Source organism: Phyllobates terribilis, unplaced genomic scaffold (assembly GCF_046119375.1).
Source record: "Phyllobates terribilis strain yellow unplaced genomic scaffold, ASM4611937v1 Scaffold_5__5_contigs__length_657084704, whole genome shotgun sequence".
NCBI lineage: Eukaryota > Metazoa > Chordata > Amphibia > Anura > Dendrobatidae > Phyllobates > Phyllobates terribilis.
The window spans coordinates 262,167,684-262,194,382 of NW_027362765.1; the positions used below are offsets into that span (position 1 = coordinate 262,167,684).

Consider the following 26,699-nt stretch of genomic DNA (forward strand, 5'->3'; position numbering starts at 1 on the left):
AGCTTAAGTAGGGTGTGGTTCTCTCCAATTGGCTGGAGCAGTGAGCTGGCACACACACCCATACTGCCAGACTGGATGGCAATATAGGTCCCAGCCAGACAAATCTAATTGGCTGGACAGAGCCGGTGCCATCCAGAACTTCTGGTTCCAACATTTCTTCTCTCACCAGCGCCACCTGCTGAATGAATATGGTGGCACCTGGCAGCAAGATCAGATGTCACAGGATTGAGTCCTGGGGTGTCTTGGTGGAGATGTAACAGTATTACTCTCGTAATTCCCATGCATCTCTTTGGTCTTATGCAAACAGCTTAGCGCAGCTGTGCTCGACATATTTCATAACACCACCTCTGGTGGCCGGGACCTACAAACAGCCACTTTGAGACGGGAATAACACTTTAGCAAAATTATAGCACAATCCAAAGCCCTTTAGGGTCCACTACAGATGTGAATATTTTCTGTTTAACAATACAACCCATGTTGTATGGGGCAAATTGAATATCCATTTCTAATGCTATAACCTTCATTGCTTGGAGTTAGGGCTCTTTCACACATCAGTATCTCCGGTACGAGTGGTGACCTTTTCCACACGTACTGCAGACACTGACACACGCAGACCCATTCAAATTAATGGGTTTGTGCACACCTCAGTGTGTTTTCACGGACCATGTGTCCGTGTGCTCCACACGGAGACTGTGACGCGAGTCACTACAGAAATAACAGTCTCAGAACAGGAGAGAAGAGACTAATATTACTGAAAGAAATATTATGTAAGTGCTACTTACTGGATAAATAGACGGAGGTCAAACGATCCAAAGTCAAGTCCAGGAAAATGGCGCAATACAACAAGGAGAAGTCAGAGACGTAAGCCACTACACAAGCCGGGGTCAGGAAAACCAGAAAGACAAGGCAGTACACAGGGAGCAGACAAGAGTAGTCAGATAACAGGCAAATGGTCAAAATCCAAGTAAGAGAAAATAGTCAGGCTGGGTCAGGCACAGAGCACAGAGAGATCAGTCCTGCACAGGCAATAGCAAGTGTACAATTGACACTGGGTGAAGGGGCTAGCATGCTTAAGTAGAAGACTAATCAAGGGAAGTGAACACAGATGATTGCAGAAACGACCCAGGAAAACCAAAACGGACTGACAGCGTCCACACAATAGTAGCACAGCAGACAATGAAAGTGTGGAGACCGTGACAGAGACAAGTCCGTTTTTTTTGCAAACACACGGTCCGCAAAACATACCACACGGATGACATATGTGTGTCATCCGTGTGACACGTACCAGCGCCTGGGAATCAGCGCTAGAGTAAGCACTGTCCTCAAGCGCCGATGCTGAACACTACTCTCATCATGGTTCCCTACCGGCGCTGCGTTCAGCACCAGCAGGGACTATGATGAGGGTAGTGGTAGTGTGATCCCTCAGTGTCCCTACCTGTAAAAAAAAAATAATAATAATAAGGGGCTGCAGCTCAGTGAGTGACAGGTCACCGCTCCTGAGCTGCAGCTACAGAGTGGCTCACTCTCCCCGGCAGCCCGGCTTCAGCGGTCACATGGATACTGCGGGGGACACCTAGGAGAGGTGAGTATATGGATTTTTATTATGTTATTCGTTTTTTTACAGTTGGGGACACTGATGGATCACACTAGCACTACCCTCATCATAGTCCCTGCTGGTGCTGATCGCAGCGCCGGCAGGGAACCATGATGAGGGCAGTTTTAAGCACCGGCACTTGGGAACAGCGCTTACTGTAGCCCTGATTCCCAGGCGCCAGTACGTGTGATCCTGGTGTGGCACATGGGCGGCACACAGTTGCCACACTTGTGACACACTCGGACACACAGGACACAGAAATCTCCTGTACCGTTTTTTCCGGTACCCGAGATATGCGGACGTGTGAAACCTGCCTTAGTCTGCATGAAGACTTGCATCAGTACGACCTTAAAATCCACAGTTGAAACACTAGAATGAGACTTGGATGTCTGGTACGGATTGAGCTGCAAATACATTTGTTTTTTTTTCTACCGTTAAAAAAACTCCATGTAAACAAATCCAAACTACACTGCTCAAAAAAATAAAGGGAACACTCAAATAACACATCCTAGATCTGAATGAATGAAATATTCTCATTGAATACTTTGTTCTGTACAAAGTTGAATGTGCTGACAACAAAATCACACAAAAATCATCAATGGAAATCAAATTTATTAACCAATGGAGGCCTGGATTTGGAGTCACCCCCGAAATTAAAGTGGAAAAACACACTACAGACTGATCTAACTTTGATGTAATGTCCTTAAAACAAGTCAAAATGAGGCTCAGTATTGTGTGTGTCCTCCACGTGCTTGTATGACCTCCCTACAACGCCTGGGCATGCTCCTGATGAGGTTGCAGATGGTCTCCTGTGGGATCTCCTCCCAGACCTGGACTAAAGCATCCGCCATCTCCTGGACAGTCTGTGGTGCAACGTGACGTTGGTGGATGGAGCGAGACATGATGTCCCAGATGTGCTCAATTGGATTCAGGTCTGGGGAACGGGCAGGCCAGTCAATAGCTTCAATGCCTTCATCTTGCAGGAACTGCTGATACACTCCAGCCACATGAGGTCTGGCATTGTCCTTCATTAGGAGGAACCCAGGGCCAACCGCACCAGCATATGGTCTGACAAGGGGTCTGAGGATCTCATCTCGGTACCTACTGGCAGTCAGGCTACCTCTGGCGAGCACATGGAGGACTGTGCGGCCCTCAAAGAAATGCCACCCCACACCATTACTGACCCACTGCCAAACCGGTCATGCTGAAGGATGTTGCAGGCAGCAGATCTCTCTCCATGGCGTCTCCAGACTCTGTCACGTCTGTCACATGTGCTCAGTGTGAACCTGCTTTCATCTGTGAAGAGCACAGGGCGCCAGTGGCGACTTTGCCAATCCTGGTGTTCTGTGGCAAATGCCAAGCGTCCTGGACGGTGTTGGGCTGTGAGTACAACCCCCATCTGTGGACGTCGGGCCCTCATACCACCCTCATGGAGTCGGTTTCTAACCGTTTGTGTAGACACATACACATTTGTGGCCTGCTGGAGGTCATTTTTCAGGGCTCTGGCAGTGCTCCTCCTGTTCCTCGTTGCACAAAGGCGGAGGTAGCGGTCCTGCTGCTAGGTTGTTGCCCTCCTACGGCCCCCTCCACGTCTCCTGGTGTACCGGCCTGTCTCCTGGCAGCGCCTCCAGCCTCTGGACACTGCGCTGACAGACACAGGAAACCTTCTTGCCACAGCTCGCACTTATGTGCCATCCTGGAAGAGCTGCACTACTTGAGCAACTTCTGTAGGTTTTAGAGTCCGTCTCATGCTACCACGAGTGTGAAAGCACAACCAACATTCAAAAGTGACCAAAACATCAGCCAGAAAGCATTGGTACTGAGATGTGGTCTGTGGTCCCCACCTGCAGAACCACTCCTTTATTGAGGGTGTCTTGATAATTGCCAATAATTTCATCTATTGTCGATTAAATTTGCACAACAGCATGTGAAATTAATTGTCAATCAGTGTTGCTTCCTAAGTGGACAGTTTGATTTCACAGAAGTTTGATTTACTTGGAGTTATATTCTGTTGTTTAAGTGTTCCCTTTATTTTTTTGAGCAGTGTATTTAGTGAAAGCATAAAAATGGAAACAAATGAAGAGAAAAAAAAGTAAGAGCCACTTATTCATTACCTTACATAAGAAGAAAAGAAAAGCCTCAGCTCTGTTCAATCAGGTAGGGTTCAGCCTTTGTTCAGCTTGTGTTTTTACTGTGACTTTGTATACTTGGTCACCTCTGTGAAAACATTAGCTAAACAAAGGCTAATCCAGCCTGATCTTTAGTCAGTTCTATAGTTATTTTGGTGTTTCAACATTATAGCAGTACTATGTATAGTAAAGCAAATACAAAAACCATAGCACCACAGTTTCACTATGCAAATAATAATACTATTTCTATGCAGCTGTGTGGTAACTGGAGACCATAAAAACACAATTAGTAACTGTACCTTCACATCTACACGTGCCACAGTTTAGGGATGTCCAGAGTAAGTGAGAACTACAACGATCTGTGCTGATGATTCGAACATGCTTTTTAGGCTGGAGAAAAAAGAGATCAAAGTAGAAATGAATGGCTTATGGAAAAAGTAAGGCTATTTAAAAAAAAAAGAGAAGTTTTCGTAGCTAGAGAAGTAAATGGTTCAATTCATATTTAAATCAAATGTCACAAGTATTGATCTATATCTTATTTGGGTATTAGACCTTTTTCACACAAGTGTAATGCGGGTGCTTTTTTGTAGTAAAGTTGCAGCTCTTTGTCCAACCGTGGGTCTAAAGATCCAAATTGACAGCATCTTACATTAGGCAATTATCATATTAAAAAAATCATTAGATTGAGCAAAGCTTTTCTATACATCCTTTTCCAGTGTGAACATATGCAGTGATTGAATGATTAACAAGAATTTGCTTATATGTCATTGATTGTATCTTTTATGATGACAAGTGATAAGCGAGCACTAAAATGCTCTGGTGCTCGTTACTTGAATTCAGCACGTCGGACCGCTCGGGTGCTCGACTCGAGTAACGAGTATAATGGAAGTCAATGGAAAACGCAATCTGTTTTCCGAAATATCCTGCCAGGAGGTCTGGGGGAGCAGTAAAATTGCTGAAATGGATGGGAAAAGTGCTCAAATGGAATAGGAACAGCATGGGGAAAATGTCTGGACGCATTTCTGACTCCCAGGTCGGTGCTGGGAGCAATGTTGTCAGAGTATTACTCCACTTTAACAGACTAACAAAAAAACATACCAAACCGAAGATAAAACAGATTTTACAGGAAAAATGTTAGAAAATATTATTTCCTGTATAATGACTTGTATATACAGCAAAATTAAAAAGAGAGAAAAATCGCCTCCTCCACCCCTTAGGCTATGTTCACACATAGCATTTTTGCTGCGTTTTTGCTCTCTTGTTTTTTTCAATGGTGAAAAAACGCTGAAAGAATTGACATGCTTCTTCTTTAAAAAATGCAGCAGTTTTCCATTTCAGTCAGGAAAAAAAAATGAATTGTGTGCAAAAGATTTCTGAAGTTTTTTCCCATTTGTAAGGAGTGGGACTATCAAAAATTGAAAGGAAAGATTGCAATACACTTTGAAGTACACGTAGAAGATGGCCTCAGAAAACATTTACATTTAGAAGGAGTGGGACTTCTGTGGCCAACAACACTGAGTCCCGAATTCAAGGCCACTACTCAGGGTACAACTGGCACAACAAGGACCTTTAGGCATCCGACTCCCATTTTTCTCCAGCTAAGGTGGGCGGCAGTTCCTCATGTTTTTTATCTCCTTGGAGACCTATGCCAATGAAAATTCATGAACCATGTGGGAGAAACTTCTCCAACCCATCCTGGTGAAACAACACCACATGTCCTTTGTCCATTTATTCACACAAGAGGTGCATTTGGATCTTTCTCTCGTTGTATGAATGCATCTTTATTTTTATTTTACACAGAGTTGAGGCAAATCTGAGGCTTGTAGGCTGCAGTCACTGCTCCCTCTTTGCTTAAGTTGATCTCGTGGGTTTTTAGTGCCGCCGGGGGCATAGTAACTAATAGGCGCATCCGCCTGTCAACTGAAAATGCTGACAGACTGACTGTTCTCAAAATGAACAAGGCCTGGATTAGCCAAGACTTCTCAACTTCACTGGATGACAGCAACAAAACATAAAGGCAATTCAAATGTTCTTTTTTTCTGGTGTATTCCCATGCACCCCTTCCCACCCCAAAAAGTGAATACAGTTCATGGTTTATTATTTTTTTGTCCTCCACCATATCAACAGAGCTGTCATGCGATCCTCTCTCCAAAGTTTTTGAAGGCCATCAAGTGGCCTTCAAACAAAGCAGGACACTGTAACGTTAAGTATGCAAACATGAAATATATGAAATTTGAATAGCATTACTGCTGTAGAAAACTAGAAATAAATGAGAAATCTTATCGCATAAATTGGCCAAATTCATGTGTACCTGGTAGCAACGGTAAGTCATTTCTCAAAAATACCAGGACCTTATCAATGTGAACTCCTCTCTAAGTGACTATGTTTGCTAGTGTGTGGGATAATAAGATCCTGCTGTAATTAAAATCACCTGTGGCTTAGAGGCGGAGTGCTCAGTCAAAGCTTATACATAGAAACAGAAAAAACTGGCCGGCACTTCCAAAACAAGAAATAGGTGTGAACAGGTGCTCCTAGTAAGGCCTCTCGCCCTGCACATTTCAAGAGGGACATGAGGAGATCGTGTGTAGTGATGCCCAAATATTTGAGCACCCATGGTCAGAAGAAGACAACAGTGTGCAATAGCAATTAGTATCTCAAGCAGTTGATGATGATGAGACACAGTTGCCAACAAGTGATGTTGTTAGGTCAACAATTCAGGTGGTGAACGATGAAGTAACTGATCCAACCTGGCAAGGTGTCATGCAGAGCGAGGACAGCAGTGCAGAGGTTGCGGGATCAGCAGCACCGCAACAGGCAGGAAGAGGCAGTGGGGTGGCCAGAGGGAGAAGGTGGAAAACTGATCCCCAGAGCACCAACAAACGGGAAGTTTCCAGTCCAAGGGTTAGGTATTTCTTTTTTTCTGGTGTATTCCCATGCACCCCTTCCCACCCTAAAAAGGGTATTTGGTTCATAGTTTCTTCTTTTTCTAGTCCTCCTCCTCCTGTAATCCAAAACTATCCCTCCTCCAGCACCTATCCCTACACTAAATGCACATAACAGCGGTATTGATAGGGAATAGAATAGAATAGATGTAGCCCTCTAAAGGAATTGTGGTTTCTGCAGCAAGGACTGTAAGGCAATAATCACTGCTTAAATGCCTGTAATACACTACCACTACTTCAGCAGCTAGTCCTACACTAACTGCAGCTAAGAGCGGTATTATTAGAGAATAGAATATATTGGAATTAACCCTAAAAAGGAATTTTGTTTTTATGTAGCACCAACAAGGACTGTAAGGCAATAATTCCTGACTAGTTGCCTCTAATATGCTATCCCTTCTCCAGCAGCTAACCCTACACTAATTGCAGCTAAGAGCAGTATTATTATAGAATAAAATCTATTTTATTTGGCCCTGAAAGGACTTTTGCTTGTACGTGGTAGCACCAAGGACTGTAAGGCAATAATCCCTGAATATATGCCTCTAATATACTATCCCTACTTCAGCAGGTAACCCTACACTAATTGCAGCTAAGAATGGTTTTATTATAAAATAGAATCTACAGTATTTGAATTATCCCTGAAAAGAAATGTTGGGGTAACGTAGCAGCTCCAAGAACTGTAACGCAATGAACCCTGCCTAAACGCCTCAAATACACTATCTCTACTCTAGCAGCTAACCCTACACTAATTGCAGCTAAGGGCAGTATTATTATGGAATAGAATCTATTTAAATTGGCCCTGAAAGGACTTTTGATTTTGCGTGGCGGCACCATGGACTGTTAGGTAATAATCCATGACTAGATGTCTCTAATACACTATTGCTACTCCAGCAGCTAACCCTACACTAATTACAGCTAATAGCGGTATTATTATAGAATAGAATCTATTTGAATTAGCCCTTGAAATGACTGTTGGTTTAATGTTGCACCAACAGATACCATAACGCTATAACACACTGTTCCTTCACTATTTCCGAGTACAATGTGCCGAACATGGCGTCACCGTGTCTCATATAGACCCAATGACGCTATGAGGCTGGCCAGCCACAGTAATGCCAGTAGCCAACATGGCTATGGCTTTACCGTGATTGGCAGTCAGTCCCCACATGTTTAGTGACTTTAGTGGTTTAGCATGGCGCTTGAGTACCCAGATACTCGATAGAGTACCGAGCATCTCGAGCACCAGGATGCTCGATTGAGTACCGAGCACGGCCGAGCACGCTCGCCAATCACTAATGATGACCTTAAAATTACCATTTGGCATTGTTACATCTCTTTCGGTAAACAGATATCTGCCATTCACTAGCAGTAGAAATAGGAGGAAAAAGTGATCTCTAAAGATTTTAAGATTATTGTTATATGTAAATGCATGTCTTTTGGATGTTAAGACTCGCAATATCAGAAATCAGAGCTTTTGTTATTTTTTCTTACAAATATATTTTCACATATAAAAGTATCTGTAAGTGGGCAAAAGGAAAGGTGTAGTTCTTTGACCCCAAACTTTGCTCCCAGGTTGAGGATGACAGTCCTAGACACAGTAAGATTAACTTCAAACTGGTTATTACAGATTGAGGTAGGAAATCATACTGGTTACAGTTTCTCCATGACTGCACAAGGTTAATGGTTACAAAACAGTGTTGGCACAATTCTTGCTGCCTCAAGCCATAAGAAACTTAAGATTCAGAAGATTCAGGCAACAGTTCACTCGCTGTGTTTTACACGTCAGTTTCTCCAGTACGTGTGATGACAGTTTTCACATGTACTGGAGACACTTACATACGCAGACCCATTTAAATCTATGGGGCTGTGCACTTGTCTGTGTTCACGCAGACCTGTGTCCGTGTGACACACACGTGGACATGTCAGTTTTTATCAGGCAGCACGGACGTCAATATTCCCGCACACACCCACACGGATGACATAAAGTGTGTCATCCGTGTGCCGTTCATGTGACACGTATCGGAATAGAATGCAGAATAGAAATAACAGATGTTTAGGTGTTAGATGTGCTAAGATAGAGATAGATAGTTATGGTGAAGATAGATATCCGTGAGATACATAATTAGTGCCATGCGTGTGTAGTTTGCTGTACATATATTTAGCTAAAAATTAAATGCAAAAATGAAATAAATGGCTTGGGGTCCCCATTATTTTTAATAACTAGCTAAGGCAAAGCAGACATCTGTGAGCTGGTTATTATGCTGGAATGGGCCCAATAACCATGGAGCTTCCTAGCCCATTAATATCAGCTCACAGTTGTCTGCTTAGCCTTTACTGGTTATTAAAAAGGGGGGACCCTAAAAAAAATGTTGTGGGGTCCCCTGTATTTTTAATAACCAGCAAAGGCTAAGCAGACAGTTGAGGGCTGATATTAATAGCCTGGGAAGGCTAATAAGACCAGCCCTCAGCTGCCCCAGAAATGGCGCATCAATTAGATGCACCAATTCTGGCGCTTAGCTTCGGCAGTTCCCGATTGCCCTGGTGTGGTGTCAATCGGGGGAATGGGATTGTGGGGTTGTTATAAGCAGCAGGCACTAACATCAAGCCCTGGGGTTTGTAATGGAGGTGTCTGTCAGACACCCCTATTACATACACTGTAGTCAAAAGAAATAAACACACACATACAAAAGTCCTTTATTTGTAAAAATCACCCCTCGACAATTTCCCTCTTCGCCCATTTATTTAAAAAAATAAATAATCCATACCGATCAATTGTAGTCCAAATGGAGGTCCCACGATGATCACCGTCTTCTTAATCCAGCGTATGGAGCCCCGTTCAAAGAACAAAGCTCCACAGACTGGAACAGCTGCCACTGCCGGTTCTCACGCTGCACTACGTGAGAACCTGGCTGCTGTGATGAGCGGTGACATCAGTAACGTTACCGCAGTTCACAGTCACCGGGTCTCACGCTGCGCAGTGTGAGAGCCGTAATGATAAGCGGTGACGCTGCGGATAGGAAGTGTGAAGGGGGACTTTGGCCGTGTAGAACTGGTCAAACCATGTCACAGGTCTTTTCAATTTGAGGCAACACTACTACTATGCAAACAGGTTAAATTTAGTTTCCCCCTCTTCAAAAAGCCATCACTTTTTTATTTTTCCATCAATATAGCTGTATGAGGTCTTGTTTTTTCGGGACGAGTTGTACTTTTGAAAGACATCATTCATTTTACATTCAATGTACTGGAGAGCAAGAAACAAATTCCAAGTGCAATGAGATAGGGTTTTATATTTACCATGTTCAATATATGGTAAAACTGACCTGCCAATATGATTCTCCAGGACAATATGAGTATGCAGATACCAAACATATATAGTTTTTATTATTTAAGTGGTGAAAAAATATTCGAAATTTGGATGAAAATTGTTTTATGCTTTTGTCGCCAATTTCTGAGACTCATAGCACTTTCTTTTTTCAGGATATGAGGCTGTATCAGGGCTTATTTGTTGTGCCCTGAGCTGACATTTTTACTGATACTCTGTCGGCTTTTGTTAAATCCCGCTGTCAGAGATTTAATATGTTAACAGCCGCGGACGGAGCACCGCTCTATTCACGGCTGTTAAAGGCACAAGATGGCTGATTAAATCAGTCGCCATATGCGGGGAAAGATACTCAGCGTGTGAGCCCACGTCAAAGGCAGAGACAATGCGTACAACGTAAATATATGTTATATGTTGTAAAGGGGTTAGAGAGGACCTTTCCCCACTTTTTACATACTTAACTGCCTACATCATTGTAAAATAGCTGAAGAGCTGATTAAAACATAGTTATGTAGTTTTTATTTTTTGCTTCTCATCTCTTTTGTGGGGATATTAGTTTGTAAAGCTTAGTCACACACAGTGCCTTGAAGAAGTATTTATATCATGATCTTTTCAACATTTTTTCTCGTTACACCCACAAACGTAAATGTATCTTATTTGGATTTTACGTGATATACCAACACTAAGTAGTAAGTATTTATGAAGTCTAAATAAAGTGATACATCATTTTCTAAATATTTAAAAAATGTAAATCTGAAAATTATGGTTGAGATGTGTGAATGTGAGTGAATCTGAAAATTGTTCAGCTCCCCTGAATTTATACTTAGTAGGACCATGTCGTGCTGCAATTACTGCTGCAAGTCTTTTGGGCAATGTCTCTACCAGCTTTGCACATCTAGAGACTGACATTTTTGCCTTTCTTCTTTGCAAACAAGTTCTAGCTCAGTGAGATTGAATGGAGAACGTCTGTGAACAGTAATTTTTAAGTCTTGCCACAAATTGTCAATGGGATTTAGCTCTGGATTTTCATAGGGCCATTCAAACACATGAATATGCTTTGATTTAAACCATTCCATTGTAGCTCTGGCAGCATGTTTAGGGTTGTTGTCTTGCCGGAAGGTGAGCCTACACCCCAGACCTGTTACGCCGGCCACTCGTACGCCTTCTATGTGCCACCCTTCTCACCATGTGTTTCGCTCTGCTCCATCAATTACCTGACCATCGCCCTGACTTGTCTTATGGAGGGGGTGCGGAAATTTGTACCCACCCTGTCCTGCAGAGATTTGCTTCCCCAACTTATCACCTGTTAGCAGGTGATATATCAGGTGACTCCACTCTCCATTCCTCACAAAATGTTAGTTCCTAGTCAGTTCATCTTCTAGTGTCCCGTTTATGCATGTGTGTATTTTGACTCTCCCATTTTTGACCCGGTTTGTTTACCCATCCTGTCACCTTCCTTGACCTTGGACTGTCTGAATACTCCTCTGTTTCACCTTCCTGTACCTTGTACCTGTGCCTCTGACCCTCTGGTCAGCTGCTGCAGACCCGGGGACTGTCCTGGAGTGGTACTTGGTGACTACCGGCGGCAATGCCTATTCTCACCATCAGAGGCTCAAGTGAATACCTGGTAGTCACTTAGTTACGCCCCTCCAGTGTAAGCCCGGGCCGTGGCGTAGTTGGTCCACACCCACCAGCGTTACAAATATCAAGTCTTTTGCAGCTTTTTACAGGTTTTCCTACAGGATTTCCCTATCCATCCATCCATCTTCATATGAATTCTAACTAGTTTCCCTGTCGCTGCTGAAGAAAAGCAACCCACAGCATGATGCTGCCACCACCATGTTTGATGGCAGGGATAATGTTTTCAGGTTGATGTGCAGTGTTAATTTTCCATCACACATAGCGTTTTGCATTTAGCCCAAAAAAATTCTACTTTAGTCTCATCTGACCAAAGCACCTTCTTCCAAATACTAGCTGTTTCCTCTACATGTCTTTTTGCAATCTGCAAACAGGACTTCTAATGGCTTGCTTTCAAAAATGGCTTTCGTCTTGCCACTTTTCCATGAAGGCCAGATATGTGGAGTATATGACTAATAATTGTCCTGTGGACAGATTCTCCCACCTGGCATTTTCTTCTTGTCTTTTCCCTGATGCTGCTTGCTTATGATTGGGCAGCATCATGCAGGGGAAAAAGTAAACGCCTGCAGGAAAGAATCTCTGTTATTGCTACCTTGTTTGAGAGAGAAATTAGTATCTAAACTTTGCAAGTCAATATCTACATAAAGGGTAGGAGAAATTAAAAAGTAAAAACTATGTTTTATTCAGCTCTTCAGCTACTTCATAATTATGTAACCAGTTTAGCATGTAAAAAAGGGGTGAAAGATCCTCTTTAAGGTCAAGTTCATACATTTCAAATTTGTAGTGTTGATTCCACACTGCAAATCCACAGCAAATTACAGTATAGTACAAGTAAATGGGTTTTTCAAAATCCAGTCAAACAATGCGGAAAAAACTTTGCATGAAAATGAAGGCGTGCAGGTTTCACCCTCTTTAATGCTCAGAATATAGAGTCGAGTGAACTCCATAGCCAAATAGTTAACGAAGTCCGCAAGTAATACATCCAGATTAGTTGCGGATTTGTAACCAAGTATACAGTAGAAACTGAAACTTGGGAACAGAGCCCAAGAGTGTTTTTTGAGAACCATCGAAAAACAAAAATCTTCTAGGCTTCCCACATTATGCATTTGGTGCATTTTTATTTCTGCAGTTTTTCAGAAGCATTTGTGAACCATTTAAATGATTTTAGCTACATATGTTTTTTTTTAAGTTTTTTATTGAGTTTTTTTAAATGCTTTCTTATTGCATTTTTTCAGGTGCAGTTTTTGTCTCTTTTTGGTGTATCATGTTTTAAAGAAAGCTAATTTGTTTTTGAAACTTTGTTTGGCGAGTTACCTTGCTTTCATAAAGCGTTATCAATAAAATAATGTGCAGATTATATGCATTTTTGCTGTGTTTCGGGTGCAGAAATGCGCTAAAAATGCGTATGCAGTTTTCATCTGCAGATTTTCAACATCTCATTTAGTTCTACGGGTAAAATTCACAAATGAAATATTTGCCGCAAGACAAATTGACATTCTGGTGATATAAGCAATGCACCGGGAGTCAATTTCCATGGCATTAAAAAACAGCAGAGTGGAAATGAGATTTACAGAAATCTCTTATCCCTTAGTCGAAATGTAATCTACTGTGTTATTTGCATACAAAAATAGGAATACAAAAAAATGCACCAAATACTAATCGTGGGAATTTAGACTGAACCATTTAATTTCTACAACAGCAAGGACAAAAATGTAGGCTACAAAGTGCTCTCTCTTTTATTTATACTCCTATGCTTCCTTATAGGCATTCATTTCTTGCCAGGAACTACAGTTTTCTCCATAAAAGACTTTTCACTAACCCTGCTTTATTTTTCCACCTTACCCAACAAATAATTAGTTCGGCAGTGTAATGTTACAATTTTTGTATAGTTACACAGTTATATTTTCATTGGCTACCAGAACAGAGGATAGAACATGTGCAGTACAGGGTAAAGGAAAGCTATAAATTACCGCAATTCAATTGTGATATCCTGAACTAGTTACATTTACTGCACTAATCAACAGGCGTGATTTTTATAGGGGCTAAGTTCGATATATGACCATCTGATTAGTTTAAACTGAATTATGGGGGTAACAGACTCCCTTTAATTGAGTGGGTATCGCTGTGATTTCCAATGCAGAAATGAAAATAAGAAATTGATATGCTGCAGATATTAAATCTGCAACGCTTGTTAATTTTCGCCTAGGTTTTCTCTGCACATTTCATAAAATCTCATCTATAATGCTGGTACTGTAATAAAAAGAGGATTTTCCATCTGGAAATTACAAACATCTGCTGCAAATACATCCAGTGTGAACAAACCCTATGGGTGTATTCAAGCGGTATTTATTACTTATTTTTTAAAACACCATTAATTCCAGGGTGCTGTACATGTGTCAAGGGTTACATACATAGAATACATATATAATAATAATTTTTATTTTTATAGTGCCAAATATATAAAGTATGCTCTACGTAATTACTCTCTAATCTATGCAATTACTTGTCATTTCTTTTACTACTCACCATGCGTTGCAACCCATTTTGCCAAGTCATGCGCTGTATAGATGTTATTAATTGTTGCTGAGCTCTGCAAAATAAGAATGCAGTTAATCAATTAAACAAGCAACATTTAGGGAAACATTATTGTTAAAACAGAATTTAACAGTTCAAGTTTAGAACTTAAAAGGTCTTAGTACCCTTGGTGCACAGGGATTGACGACTTGTTGTTTTTGTCTCTTACTATACAGACTTTCTACTTAAGTCTAACTCCCCCACAAATCCTCAATAGCCCATCCAGATCACCATGGCTCCTCTGGGTTAAACGCCGCACCCATTATCAGTAGTTGTTAATTGATAACTTAAGAATTACTTCTCATTTACCCATTTATTTAGGATAGGAACAGTATTTGTGCATGGCCGAATATCTGGAACCTATCTAAGGCTCCACCCCATTGACTCATTCAGACGTCAGATTTTTTTGCATATTAATGCTATCCAGGATTTTCACGGATAGCACTAGTACCTGTGATAGTCTAAGGGGCCATTCACTTGTCTGTGATTTTTTATAGACCGAGAGGTCTGTGGAAAATCAGAGACATGTCCGATTTTGATCCGAGGGTAAGTTCAAAATCGGCAATGCAAGTCAATGGGTCCATGAAAAAAATCGGATTGTACTCGGATGACATCCAAGTGTGGTTTGATTTTCACAGAATGTCAAAATGGAGAAGGTAGAGAAAATATTTTTTTAATTTCTCCACGTATGAGAAAATAGGATAAAACTCGTACCACACTCTGATCAAAAACTGATCAGAGTCTGATCAGAATCGGTCCATTTTTCTCATAAGTGGAAAAATTGGACGTCTCTGAATGAGTTTAAGGAACACAGAAATAAAATTCATGTGCAGTACGGATCCATTACATAAAGGATGCTAATGAAAGCAGAAAGTCCCCGTTAACAAGTGGCATAGCAGGATGTTTGTTTGGCAGGAACATTTCTTTGCAGCACAAAATTTCAATATAAAAAAAGAGTAAATTACAGTGGCATTACTAACACTGGAGACCAGACTTAACCATACTGATAGATCCTTGGTAGAGCTTGGACCAAAGGCACCACCACTCTCCATCCTGTAGGCCGCAGGTTGGTGTAGGCCTGTGACCAACAAATCAACACTTGCATTGCTCCACCTGTGTTCACCTGCTCTGCATGCACGACAGAAGAGAACTCAGCCTCTTGGATTAAATGTCTGCAAACTTTAGTTTTTTGAGAGATGACATTATTACTTTTTGAGGGGACACTTAGCGGGCATCATTGCTTTTAAAGGGGCATAAATACTTTCTAAAACTACTTTCAGACACATTATTTGTTTTAGGTTGGCACCTAGGGCGACATTATTTGTTTTAAAAGGGCATTATTACTGGTTTTGGGGGCTCAATGTTTTTCTTGCCCTGAGTGCTGGCAAACCCACGCTATGCAACTTCTATTAACTATTATGGGGTCTGTTTTGTTTCTTTTTCAATATATAGTTAGCCAGTTCTTGCAGCCATTTTGCGTATTAGAACTTGAAATATTGCTTTCCTCTTTATTTATTGCAATTAATGGATACTAGGCACCCTGTGAATTACAGTTTAGGGAAACAAGCCATTTTTTTTATTATGAATCTTAATTTTTAAAGCATTTAAAACTTTGGCCCCGATTCATCAAGACTGGCATTTTGTGCACCAGTCTTCATGAAGTGTGCGCTGGAGGAAGATGCGCAAAATTCATTGACAAGCTGGCGCCTCTCAATGACTTTAGTGTATCTTTTAGCTGCAGCATGCTCCCGCAAGAAATGTACTAGTACATTTTGATAATAATTTATGCACTTTTATGGCCTGGACTGGTGTAAATACTGGCAAAAAGTGCTTGATGAATCAGTCCATAATCTTTTTTTTTTCTTTTGATTAACTGTTGAGATGTTAAGATTAGAGAGAACACATGAGCTTAAATTTTAAAATTAAGGCATAACAAAAAAACAGGTATAGCTTTGTTAGCCATATCTCCTAGTAGATGCTGCCTGGTATACTGTATAGTTGAGAGAGAACCCTGCAAGTGTCAAAATGTCGCAGCTTTTCATGATGGAGGAATTAAACACCTGTATTAATTCTACACAAGCAGTGATGCTACCATTCTCCCCTCTTTACATGGAATATTGCTTTCATCTGACGCTGTTGTGGAGAAAATAAGATACACACTCCTCTGAGTAAAAAGCTTGTTCCTATGAATACGCTTTTATTCCTTTTAAACAAAACTTTTATTCTATTCATGGACAGCGGATGCGCTGTACACTTCCTGCTCTGTGCCATTTTCCATGTATACAGCACAAGGATGGGCAGTATTCCACAAATAATATTTCCCAGAGCAAGGAGAGCACAACGCAAGATTTTAGTGTTGAAGAGTGTGATGAACTCTTGAGACGAAGCTGGGAGTGAGGGACAGAGTTTACAGAGGTGAATCTAAGCACTTGCCGGCTCAGGACCACCCACTGGACACTTGAGATTTTATTAAAGGGAACCTGTCACTATGAAAATGCAGTCCAATCTGCAGGTATAATGTTATAGAGCAGGGGGAGCTGAGTAGATTGATATATAGTTTTGAGAGAAAAGATTCAGTATAAACTGGGTTTTAATCATTCAAATCTTTGATGTTTCTGGGATTTTTGGTCCAGTGGGCGGTCCAATCAGTGACTGACAGCTTTCTTTCTTAAGTTCGCATACAGAAATAGTTGTCAGTCACTGATAGGACCACTCACTGGACCAAAAATCCCAGAAAGAGCCAAGGTTCAAATGACTAAAACCCAGGTTATAGTGAATCTTTTCTCACACAACTATATAATCAGGCTACTCCGCTCTATAACATGCTGCCTGCGGATTAAACTACATTTCATGATGACTGGTTCCCATTAAGAAGTTGAAGAAAAGTATTAGACCTCTGTCGAAGGCAACAAAGATATGTATACAATTATCCTCTGCCATGTCCTATTATTGGTTTAACAGTCAGAAAGAAGCAGACAGAGCACCTTTTGGGTTTGTTTTCTTGCTCATATAGTCCACATTAAATATGATTAAATTCAAGCACAGATTTGGATCAGGACTCTGTGATTCCATTTAGATTTTTATCAAAACTTTCTTCCCATGGCATAGAGATTGTTACGGAACTGCAACTCAACATTAGGGCAGAAGAGGGAAAAGCTGTCCCTTCACTAGGACTAGACTGAAGCCCTATGGTAGAGTGGGCAACCTATTCCTAGCGAATAGACCCACCGACGTTTCCTAGACTAAACTCAAAAGAAGACCTAAAGGAAGAGGGAAAGGAGACGCTGAAAGAACTAAGGAAAAAACAAACAGGTGACCTCCTAGCAGGAAACTAAAGGAAGCTGCACAAACGAAAAAGGGAATACAGGAATCTCAGCGGGCAGAACTAGAGGATCCAAGAACTGCACAAAACTAAACACAGAGAGTACTACTACCAAACCTCCTAGCCAGAACTCTCGCGGATTAACACTGTTGTCCGGCAAGACTAGGAGGCAGGTGCTGGGTAATAAAGGGTGATACAATCACCTGACCTTAGTCAAAACCAACACCAGGGGAAAAAGACCAACAGCCAGAAAACCACAACAAAATGGCGGATGGTCCCAAAGAAACAGATTCTAACAGAGATAGCTCAATAGTGTAGTATATTTTTATTATACATCTTTTTTCATGGTATTACATCCCTTTATCCCCTTACCGAGCTATGCTACCAATCCTATGATGCCTCACACTGAGCACAGCATTACATCACATAAGTAATTGGAACAAGTACCATATCTGGCTGCTTAATATTCTCTTAAAGGTGCCCATCAACCTTCCACCAATCTCTTTTTTTCCCCAACTATCCCTTCACCACCATACATAGGCATGCTCAGTTTGCGAGAAAATGGATGTGTTCTCAATAGGGAGAAGGGAAAGTCAGTGCTAGACACCTCTGGAGGTTGACTGATCCTTCCTCCCCAACACCATTTGTCGTAGAAGAGTTTGAAGGCCCCTATACATATTGTTACTCACCTGTCCTGGCTCGAGCTGGGCTTCACATTTTACTTTCCTGGCCATCGGTTTCCTTTGCTCTTGTATATGTTGCATTACTCGGGTAACCTGGTACGCACCTCTAATTTTACTCACCTTTTAAGGCAGACTCAGTCAGCTGCATTCCACTTAAGTATTCAGGTAATTCAGTGAATGCTAGCTACCTCATGCCAGGACTCCTACCAACTTCTCTAACCCAGCTTTTCCACATGGATGGACTCTGGTACACATCCTCAAAATTGTGCCTTCTGACAATCTTTTCTCTACTCTACTGCAAACTCAGCTCTGTATTATGGTGTCTCTCTGCATATATAGCTCTGATGTTCCAAAGTGCTAGTTCCCACACTTGGCTCTGCTATACCAAGGTACCTGCCTGCTGCATACTCAGCTCTGTTGTTCCATGTTGCCAGTCTGCAAACTCGACTCAGCTGTATCAAGATAACTCACTGCATATCCAGCTCCTATGTACTGCGTGCCACCCAGATTTCCAGCTCCATTGTTCCACGTTTCATCCAGCATATCCAGTTCCACAGTTCTATGTGCTCTCCAGCATATTCAGCTCCGCTGTTCCACACCGATGCAGATGTTAACCTGCTAATTCAGCTATGCTGTTCCATGTGTCATCTGATTTATACAACTCAGCTGTATTTTTCAGCACCAACTCCTCTGGTTCAAGCTTCTCAACTAGACCTACTGCTTAGTGAATCCACATCAGCAGGGGAGCCATAACAATATTTTATTATAAAATGGAAAATAAAAATTGATCCCAAAACGTTATAATCTCTTTTATGAAGCAAAACACTGGGTATACTTACTGACGATAGTTGGGAATAATCCCCGATTCTCCATCCTTCATATTGTAAGCATTGACTCTGTGAGCAAACCATTGGCAACGATTTTTGTACATGGTATTGGTGATATGTAAAATTTCTCCACATTTTACTTGCAGGCCACCCTCAACACGTGCAGGCATTGAAAGGTTTACATGGACATAAAATGAGTCGCCAGAAGTTAATAAGCCAGTCTCTATGTTATTCAACAGCTTTCGATAATCTGAAATCAGAAAAAAAGAACTACCGTAAATATATATTTTAAGATACACATTAGGATATGTCTAGCTTGATCTTGTTAAGTGAACATCTCTGTATGGTGTTCAGCTTGTGTCCGAACAGTTCTGGTTTAGAGAGCTATTGGCAATTTAAGCACTGCATGGTGCCCAAGCAGGGCTCTGTATTAAGGGGTGGTTCTTCCCTAAAAGCAATGCCACGTGTATGGCAACATGGAAACTCTAAGTCTTAAAGGGTTATTTCCAGCTATAGAAATTATCAGCAATTTATAGGATAGGTCATCACTTGCTAATCAGCAGATGACTGAGGCAAGTTATAATGTCTTGCAAAAGTATTCACCCCCTTGGCATTTTTCGTGTTTTGCTGCCTCATAACCTGGAATTTGACTGTTTTGTTTGAGGGTTTGCATCAGTTCATGCAAACAACATGCCTACAATTGTGACTATTTGGTTTTCTTTTTATTGTGAAGCAAACAATAAATAGGATAACATTTCTGAAAACTTCAGTGTGTATAATTATTCACCACACTAAAGTCAGTACTTTGTAGAGACTCCTTTTGTGTCAATTACAGCTGCAAGTCCCTTTGGATAAGTCTCTAGGAGCTTTACACATCTTGCCCCTGGGATTTTGCCAATTCCTCAAGGCAAAACTTTTTCAATTGGATTAAGGTCTGGGCTTTGACTAGGTCACTCCAAAACATTTACACGTTACCCCTTATAGTGTTGCTATAGCAGTATGCTTTGAGTGATTGTCTTGTTGGAAGGTGAACCGCTGTCCCAGACTCAAATCACTGACAGACTGAAGCAGGTTTTGCTCAAGAATATCCCTCTATTTTTGCACCATCCATCTTCCCCTCAATCTGACTATTTTCCATGTCCCTGCTGCCGAAAAACATCCTCACAGCATGATGCTGCCACCATCATGTTTCACTGTGGGGATGGTGTTCTTGGAGTGATGAGCTGTGTTGGTTTGGCGCCAGACATAGCGTTTACCTTGTTGGCCAAAAAGTTCAATTTAGGTCTCATCTGACAACAGCACCTTCATCCATACATTTGGGGACTTTCCCACATGTCTTTTGGCAAACTCAAAACAAGCCTGACAATTTTTGTGTGTAAGTAAAGGCTTTTATCTGACCACTCTTTCATAAAAGCCACCTCTATGGAGTCTATGGCTTATTGTGGTCTAATGGACAGATACTCCAGTCTCTGCTTGCAAACTCTGCAGCTCCTTCACAGTTACCTTTCGTCTCTGTGCTGCCTCTCTGATTAATGCCCTCCTTGCCCGGGCTGAGAGGCTTTGAGGGTGACCCTCTCTTGGCAGGTTTGTTGTGGGACCATGTTCTTTCCATTTGATGATAATGGATTTGATGGTGCTCCCGGGGATCATCAGAGATTGGGATACTTTTTATAACCCAACCCTGATTTGTACTTCTCAAAAACTTTGTCCCTGACTGGTTTGGAGATCTCCTTCATGGTGTTGTTTGGTCAGTGGTACTTCTTGATTAATGATGTTGCAGCCTCTGTGGCCTTTCAGAAAAGGTGTGTATATACTGAAAGACCATATGACACTTAGATTGCACACAGGTCGACTTCCTTTCACTAAGCATGTGAGTTATCAAGGTAATTGCTTGCACTAGAAATTTTTAGGGGCTTCATTGCAAAAGGGGTGAATACATATGCCCATGCCAATTTTTAGTTATTTGATCCCTTAAATTTAATTTATGCCTATATTTTTCTCACTTCACTAACTTAGACTATTTAGTGCTGATGCATCACACACAAGTCAGTTTACAAAAATATGTAAACACAGGTTGTAATGTAACAAAATAGATAAAAAGCCAAGGAGAGGGGGGTGAATACTTTTGCAAACCACTGTATCAACTATCCAATGAATAGGGGATAACTTCTAAAGATGGGAATAACCCTGTAAGCCTATATTCACATGTCCAGCAATCATCTGTTTGAAACCTATCCAGTTATCTTTCCAGGTCAAAAAAGTTGTGGAGACACAACTTTTTTGTCAGGCTAAAAAAACTGATTTCAACTGGATCCGTTTTTTTTTTTAACACTTAAGTCTATTGAAAATGGCTTTTTTAAATAGCCATCCGTTTTTCTTTTATTTGAAACGGATAATTTTTTTGGTTTTCAGATCAGTTTCGAATGGATGATTACTTGACAGTTCATTTGTCCATAATCTATATCTATATTTTCAGTATGGTCAAAAATTGGCTACTAACAGGCTCTACATAAAGATCCCATATGCAATACATGACCACCTGTATAACCATGGTATGGGAAGTGTAGAAGAGATAGTATTTACCTGGAAACCTATTAGTGTAACTGAAGATCAATAATCTAAGGCAGGAAGCCGTCCCATTCACCCCGACGTGCGTTTCGCAAGCTTGCTTCTTCCAGGGGCGTGTCAGGGTGAGGGATGACGGTCTTTTTATATAGCATACTGGCCAATCCTAGCACAGAGAGGAAGAGGGGGTGTGGCACCTCCCGGACCTTGTCGGCGCATGACGCATCTGCTCCTCCCCTACAGAAAAGAAGGCTTCCGGTGGAAGCGCTCACTGACCCGCATGGTGGAATGCATGCGGTCAGGAAAGAGCACTTTCGGAAGCCACGAGGGATAGAGAAGGCTGCTCATGCACTCAATCCGGTCAGGCATTCCGTAGATTCTGTCCTTAGAAAGTGGCTATGGTAGATCTCAATGGGAAGATAAGAAGTAACCCACTCGTGAGGCATGAATATAAATTACTATAAGGTTCCTAGTTACTATATAAATGGGATATCCAAATCAAAACCCTAGGAACTGAATGAGAAGAAAAGAATCATAAGAGAGGAGACAGCTATGTCTGTTTTGCCAAGTGATAAAAATGAAAGATGTGCATAATTGAATACCAATACCGTGATTAATTATGACAAAACAACTGTGTATAATTACTAAATAAATATTTTACTAAAGTGACAGTGCTGAAAATAATTATATTAATAAATATCACAGTATGCACATATACAGATAGACATACCGGTGCTATAAATATACGTATCTATTTTATAAAGTGCCTGTGTGCTAAAGGAAGGTGTATATCCAAAAAGTGAAAAAAATCATTATATGAATAAACATTTTATTAATAGATGTGCTTGATAAAGTGCATAATGAATTAAAGATACAGATACTGTGATAATGTGTTATGCGTTTAATTGCTTATAACAAAACAACTGTGTATACTTACTAAATAAATATTTTTTTGAATTAAAGTGACTGTGCTAACAATAATTATATAAATAAATATGATGGTATGCATATATATATAAATAGACATACCAGTGCTGTTAATATAAATATCTGAATTATAAAGTGCCTGTGTGCTATGCGAAAGTGTATACGAAAACAGGCAAGTGGAGTGGAAAAAAGTGACTGTTGCATAAAAAAGTGACCTAGTACAATTATTGAATTATCTGTTTTACCAATATATATAGATATGGAGAAAAAGTGAGCTTATATTTATAAGAGTGAACTCTTTTATCATTAATAAAATCACATCCCCTGATCCAATAAGGAATTTTTGTCTAAAAGGAAAAAACATTAAAAGGAATAAATCCCTTGGACCACATTAGTCATTTTTCAAAATGTGATCTTATGCAAAAAGAAGGGTGGCCACATAAATATACAGCGTCCAAGAATTCCGTTAATGCAGTAATAAATTCTCATTATTCTACCCAATTGATTAATATAACAATGTCTCTTCCATCCAAACATATCTTGGTTAAATATAGAGGATGGATATGTCCATATAGTATCCATAATCTGCATGATAATTAATCTCCCTCATGCAGATTATGGATACTATATGGACATACCCACGATCAGGAATAGCAGCACATTGGATGCAGCATATTTTAGCTGCGTCCAAAACGCTGCATTCTAATTGCCGCACTTGTTTGTGAGTACATACGGATCCACTGCATGTAATGACATTCATTTGGTCAAAATCCGCAGGGGAGACGCTACAGAAGTTGACATGCTGCGGTTCATAAATCCGCACTGCCAGTGAGTTTACGCAGCATTAAATAGAAGCACAGTGGACATGGGATTTCTATAAATCCCATCCACTGTGCTTCTATGTAGAATGCAGAGATTTTGACGCAGTGCAGATGCGCTGCGTCCAAAATGCTGCTCTTCCTGATCGTGGGCACGTTGCCTTAAACTGTAACGTATTTGGCAAATAGACTCATGATGAAATATGTCATAGGCTGTGATAATATTATTATTTATAAGCATGGTAAAAGATGTATACATTGATTTCCCAAATGAGTAATAGGCAGCAATTAAAGCAGTTTCCCTTTATTTAGTAAACTTAGGAATAATTGACAATATTTGTAGACAAGTTTCATACTTTTTACAAAGATATTTTTCTCCAAAAGCGAATCGACCATAGAACTGCATACTGAGTGCATACGGCTCAATTATGTGTGCCCACCTAAGGCTAAATTCACATGTCCAGTAAGCATCCATTTAAAACAGACCCAGCAGCAATCAGTTATCTTAGCAGGACAAAAAGGTTGTGTGGACACAGCTTTTTAGTCCAGTTAAAAAAACTGATTCCTTTTTTTTAAAAAATAAAGTCTATGGAAAATGGATCCGTTAACTAGCCATCTGTTTTTCTTATATTTTAAACGGACCCGTTTTTTGCTTACTGGATCAGTTTCAAACAGATAACTACTGGACAAATGAACTAAATCATAATCAACAGACTCTGCCGTGCAGAGTAAAGAAGAGATCCAACTACACAAGCTATCTGACTCCAGGTCAGAACATGATGAAACATGAAATGTTATGTGTGAAAGGGTGTCTGCAATGCTCCAATATAATCTACAATGATAAACACGTCCTCTTACCGTCCATGTTGCATCGAACAGAAAGGCTGCAGAAACCATTTACCCTATTGAGGGTGCAGTGGGCATCTTCAAATGTCATGCCTTCTAGGTCTACCTTATAAGCAGGATTCATAACATCAAAATCTACCTGTATTTCAAAATGATACAAATTAACGGGTAGAAAGCAATATTTAAAAATGTATATAGGCTATTCGTAAAATGCGTATGTTATAGTCAACTTTGTTTTTTTTGACAATTTAACTATTGATTTGGCAACCTGCTTATTGACAATTAGTTGGTATCTCTATATGGCATAGGTTATATTTTTTTGAAGGGAATATTTTCTTATTATCTGAGAGCAGCACGATGCAGGGGCAAAGACAATGATTCCAGTGATAGATTACTTTCCTGGTTTAATCAGTTTTGAATAAAAAATATTTTATCTGCTACAGATCTACCAGTTCTCTGAATGCTGAGCTATGTATAACCCCGCCCACACCACTGATTGGCAGCTTTCTGTGTACATTGTGCATAGGCAGAAAGCTGCCAATCAGTGGTGGGGGGTGGAGTTATACAGAGCTTATAAATATGGAGATCTACATGGCAGCAAATTTACTGGTCATCTAGTGATAATCTCCTTCTGATATAAGTGATTTTATCAAAGCTACAGCAAGCAGCTTTGTAAGTGTTACATATCTGGAATTAAAGTCTATTCCCTTACATTTTGCTTCTCTCAGATTAGGTAAAGAGTACTTAGTGACAGATTCCCTTCAATGAGTTGATGTAATTTTAGTACACAGGACTTGGTCCATTAACTTTTAGCTAATACATGCCAAATTGCTGATATGGCTAGAAGACTAACTAAGGGTGGATGGATTTTAAATGGAAGGTAGACCACAGGTATATTTTGATAATGTAATATTTCATTAGTGTTTTTTTATATGTGCATACCTTTTAGAGGAATAGGTAGCGGAGATTTTAATATAAAACCATGAAATTCAAGGTGTAGGTACAATATGTCCTTACTAACCCTTGTTTCTCTTATTCCTTAAAGAAGTTGTCCACTACTTTTACTTTACGGATAGGGCATCAATATAAAAGTAGTGAACAACCCCTTTAATAAATTTACGATTACTTTCTACTGCTGTTTGATTACGTTTGGTAATATAAATTGTCATATTACAAAAGATGTTGGATTTTGGTGAAAATGATCATGCTGGTAACTGTTATCTCTGAAATTTTTTTAAAATTTTAAAAATTGGTTCTAAAATTATAGCATCTTACAAAATCTTATAGTACCTCCCATCCCTCCTTTCCACTCCAAAAAATGGCTGAAAAAATAATGGCAGCATACGGAAGGCATTTGGTAAAAGATTGTTTTAACTCATTTGTTTGATATAACTTTAAGGCTAGAAAAAATAAAACTGTAATGATGATCTTAAAACAATAGAATATAGAATAGACCTGAAAATCCAAATATCGGATGCAAATCGTGCATACTGTGAATTTATATTTGGACAGACTCTGTCTGAGGAAAAAATCTGACATGTGCATAGCCCCAGGGGCGTATCTAGAGGGGCACAGGAGAGGCAGTGGGGGGGGCGCTGGTGGGCCGAGCCGAGGTGTCCACCCCGGCAGCTGCATTCTGCCGCCCCCCAAACCGGGATTCGGTCCTTCTCTGTGCTGTCAAGCTGACAGCCTGCTCAGACAAGCTGCGGCGTGCCGGCTCCCAGTGATTGTACTTGCTTCTTGCAGACGCAAGTACAATTGAAGCTCTGACTGTCGGCTTAGAGCGACGTCAGAAGCGTGATCAGGCAATGTGATCACGCTGCTATCGTCACTCGCCGGCGCCAACAGGAGAGAGCAGAGCCCTGGTAGTAAGTGCTCCTGTGGCTATGGAGCTGAAGACACCAAAGATTCAGCCCAGGGGGGGGGGGGGGCTATTAATTGTGCTGGAAGGGGAATTATTAATTGTGTACGGGGCTAATTATTAATTGTGAAAGGGGAGTAATTATTAATTGTGCAGGGGGCTATTAATTGTGCAGGGGGGCTAATTATTAATTGTGAAAGGGGAGTAATTATTAATTGTGCAGGGGGCTATTAATTGTGCAGGGGGGATAATTATTAATTGTGCAGGGGGAAATTATTAATTGTGCAGGGGGCTATTAATTGTGCACGGGGGCTAATTATTAATTGTGCAGGGGGCTAATTATTAATTGTGCAGGGGGCTAATTATTAATTGTGCAGGGGGGTATTAATTGTGCAGGGGGGATAATTAACAATTGTGCAGGGGGTTAAATATTAATTGTGCAGGGGGGCTATTTATTAATTGTGCAGGGGGGCTATTTATTAATTGTGCAGGGGGCTATTTATTAATTGTGCAGGGGGGATTTATTAATTTTGCAGGGGGCTATTTATTAATTTTGCAGGGGGCTATTTACTAATTGTGCAGGGGGGATATTTACTAATTGTGCATATTTATTCATTGTGCAGGGGGCATATTTATTCATTGTGTAGGGGGCATATT

The 26,699-nt window shown here is 40.6% G+C and overlaps 1 protein-coding gene across 5 annotated transcripts in view; it reads right to left on the minus strand.

Annotated features, from left to right (window-relative positions):
* CARD14 (caspase recruitment domain family member 14) overlaps window positions 1–26,699 on the minus strand; it is a 160,442-nt gene that overhangs the window by 10,041 nt on the left and 123,702 nt on the right. For all 5 annotated transcript variants that reach the window (XM_073684112.1, XM_073684109.1, XM_073684111.1 and 2 more), the window contains 4 exons: window positions 24,194–24,320; window positions 19,038–19,275; window positions 14,146–14,209; window positions 4,023–4,113 (listed from right to left, as the gene is read on the minus strand). In XM_073684112.1, the coding sequence (XP_073540213.1) occupies window positions 4,023–4,113; window positions 14,146–14,209; window positions 19,038–19,275; window positions 24,194–24,320 (520 nt within the window). The remainder of the gene's footprint in view (window positions 1–4,022; window positions 4,114–14,145; window positions 14,210–19,037; window positions 19,276–24,193; window positions 24,321–26,699) is intronic.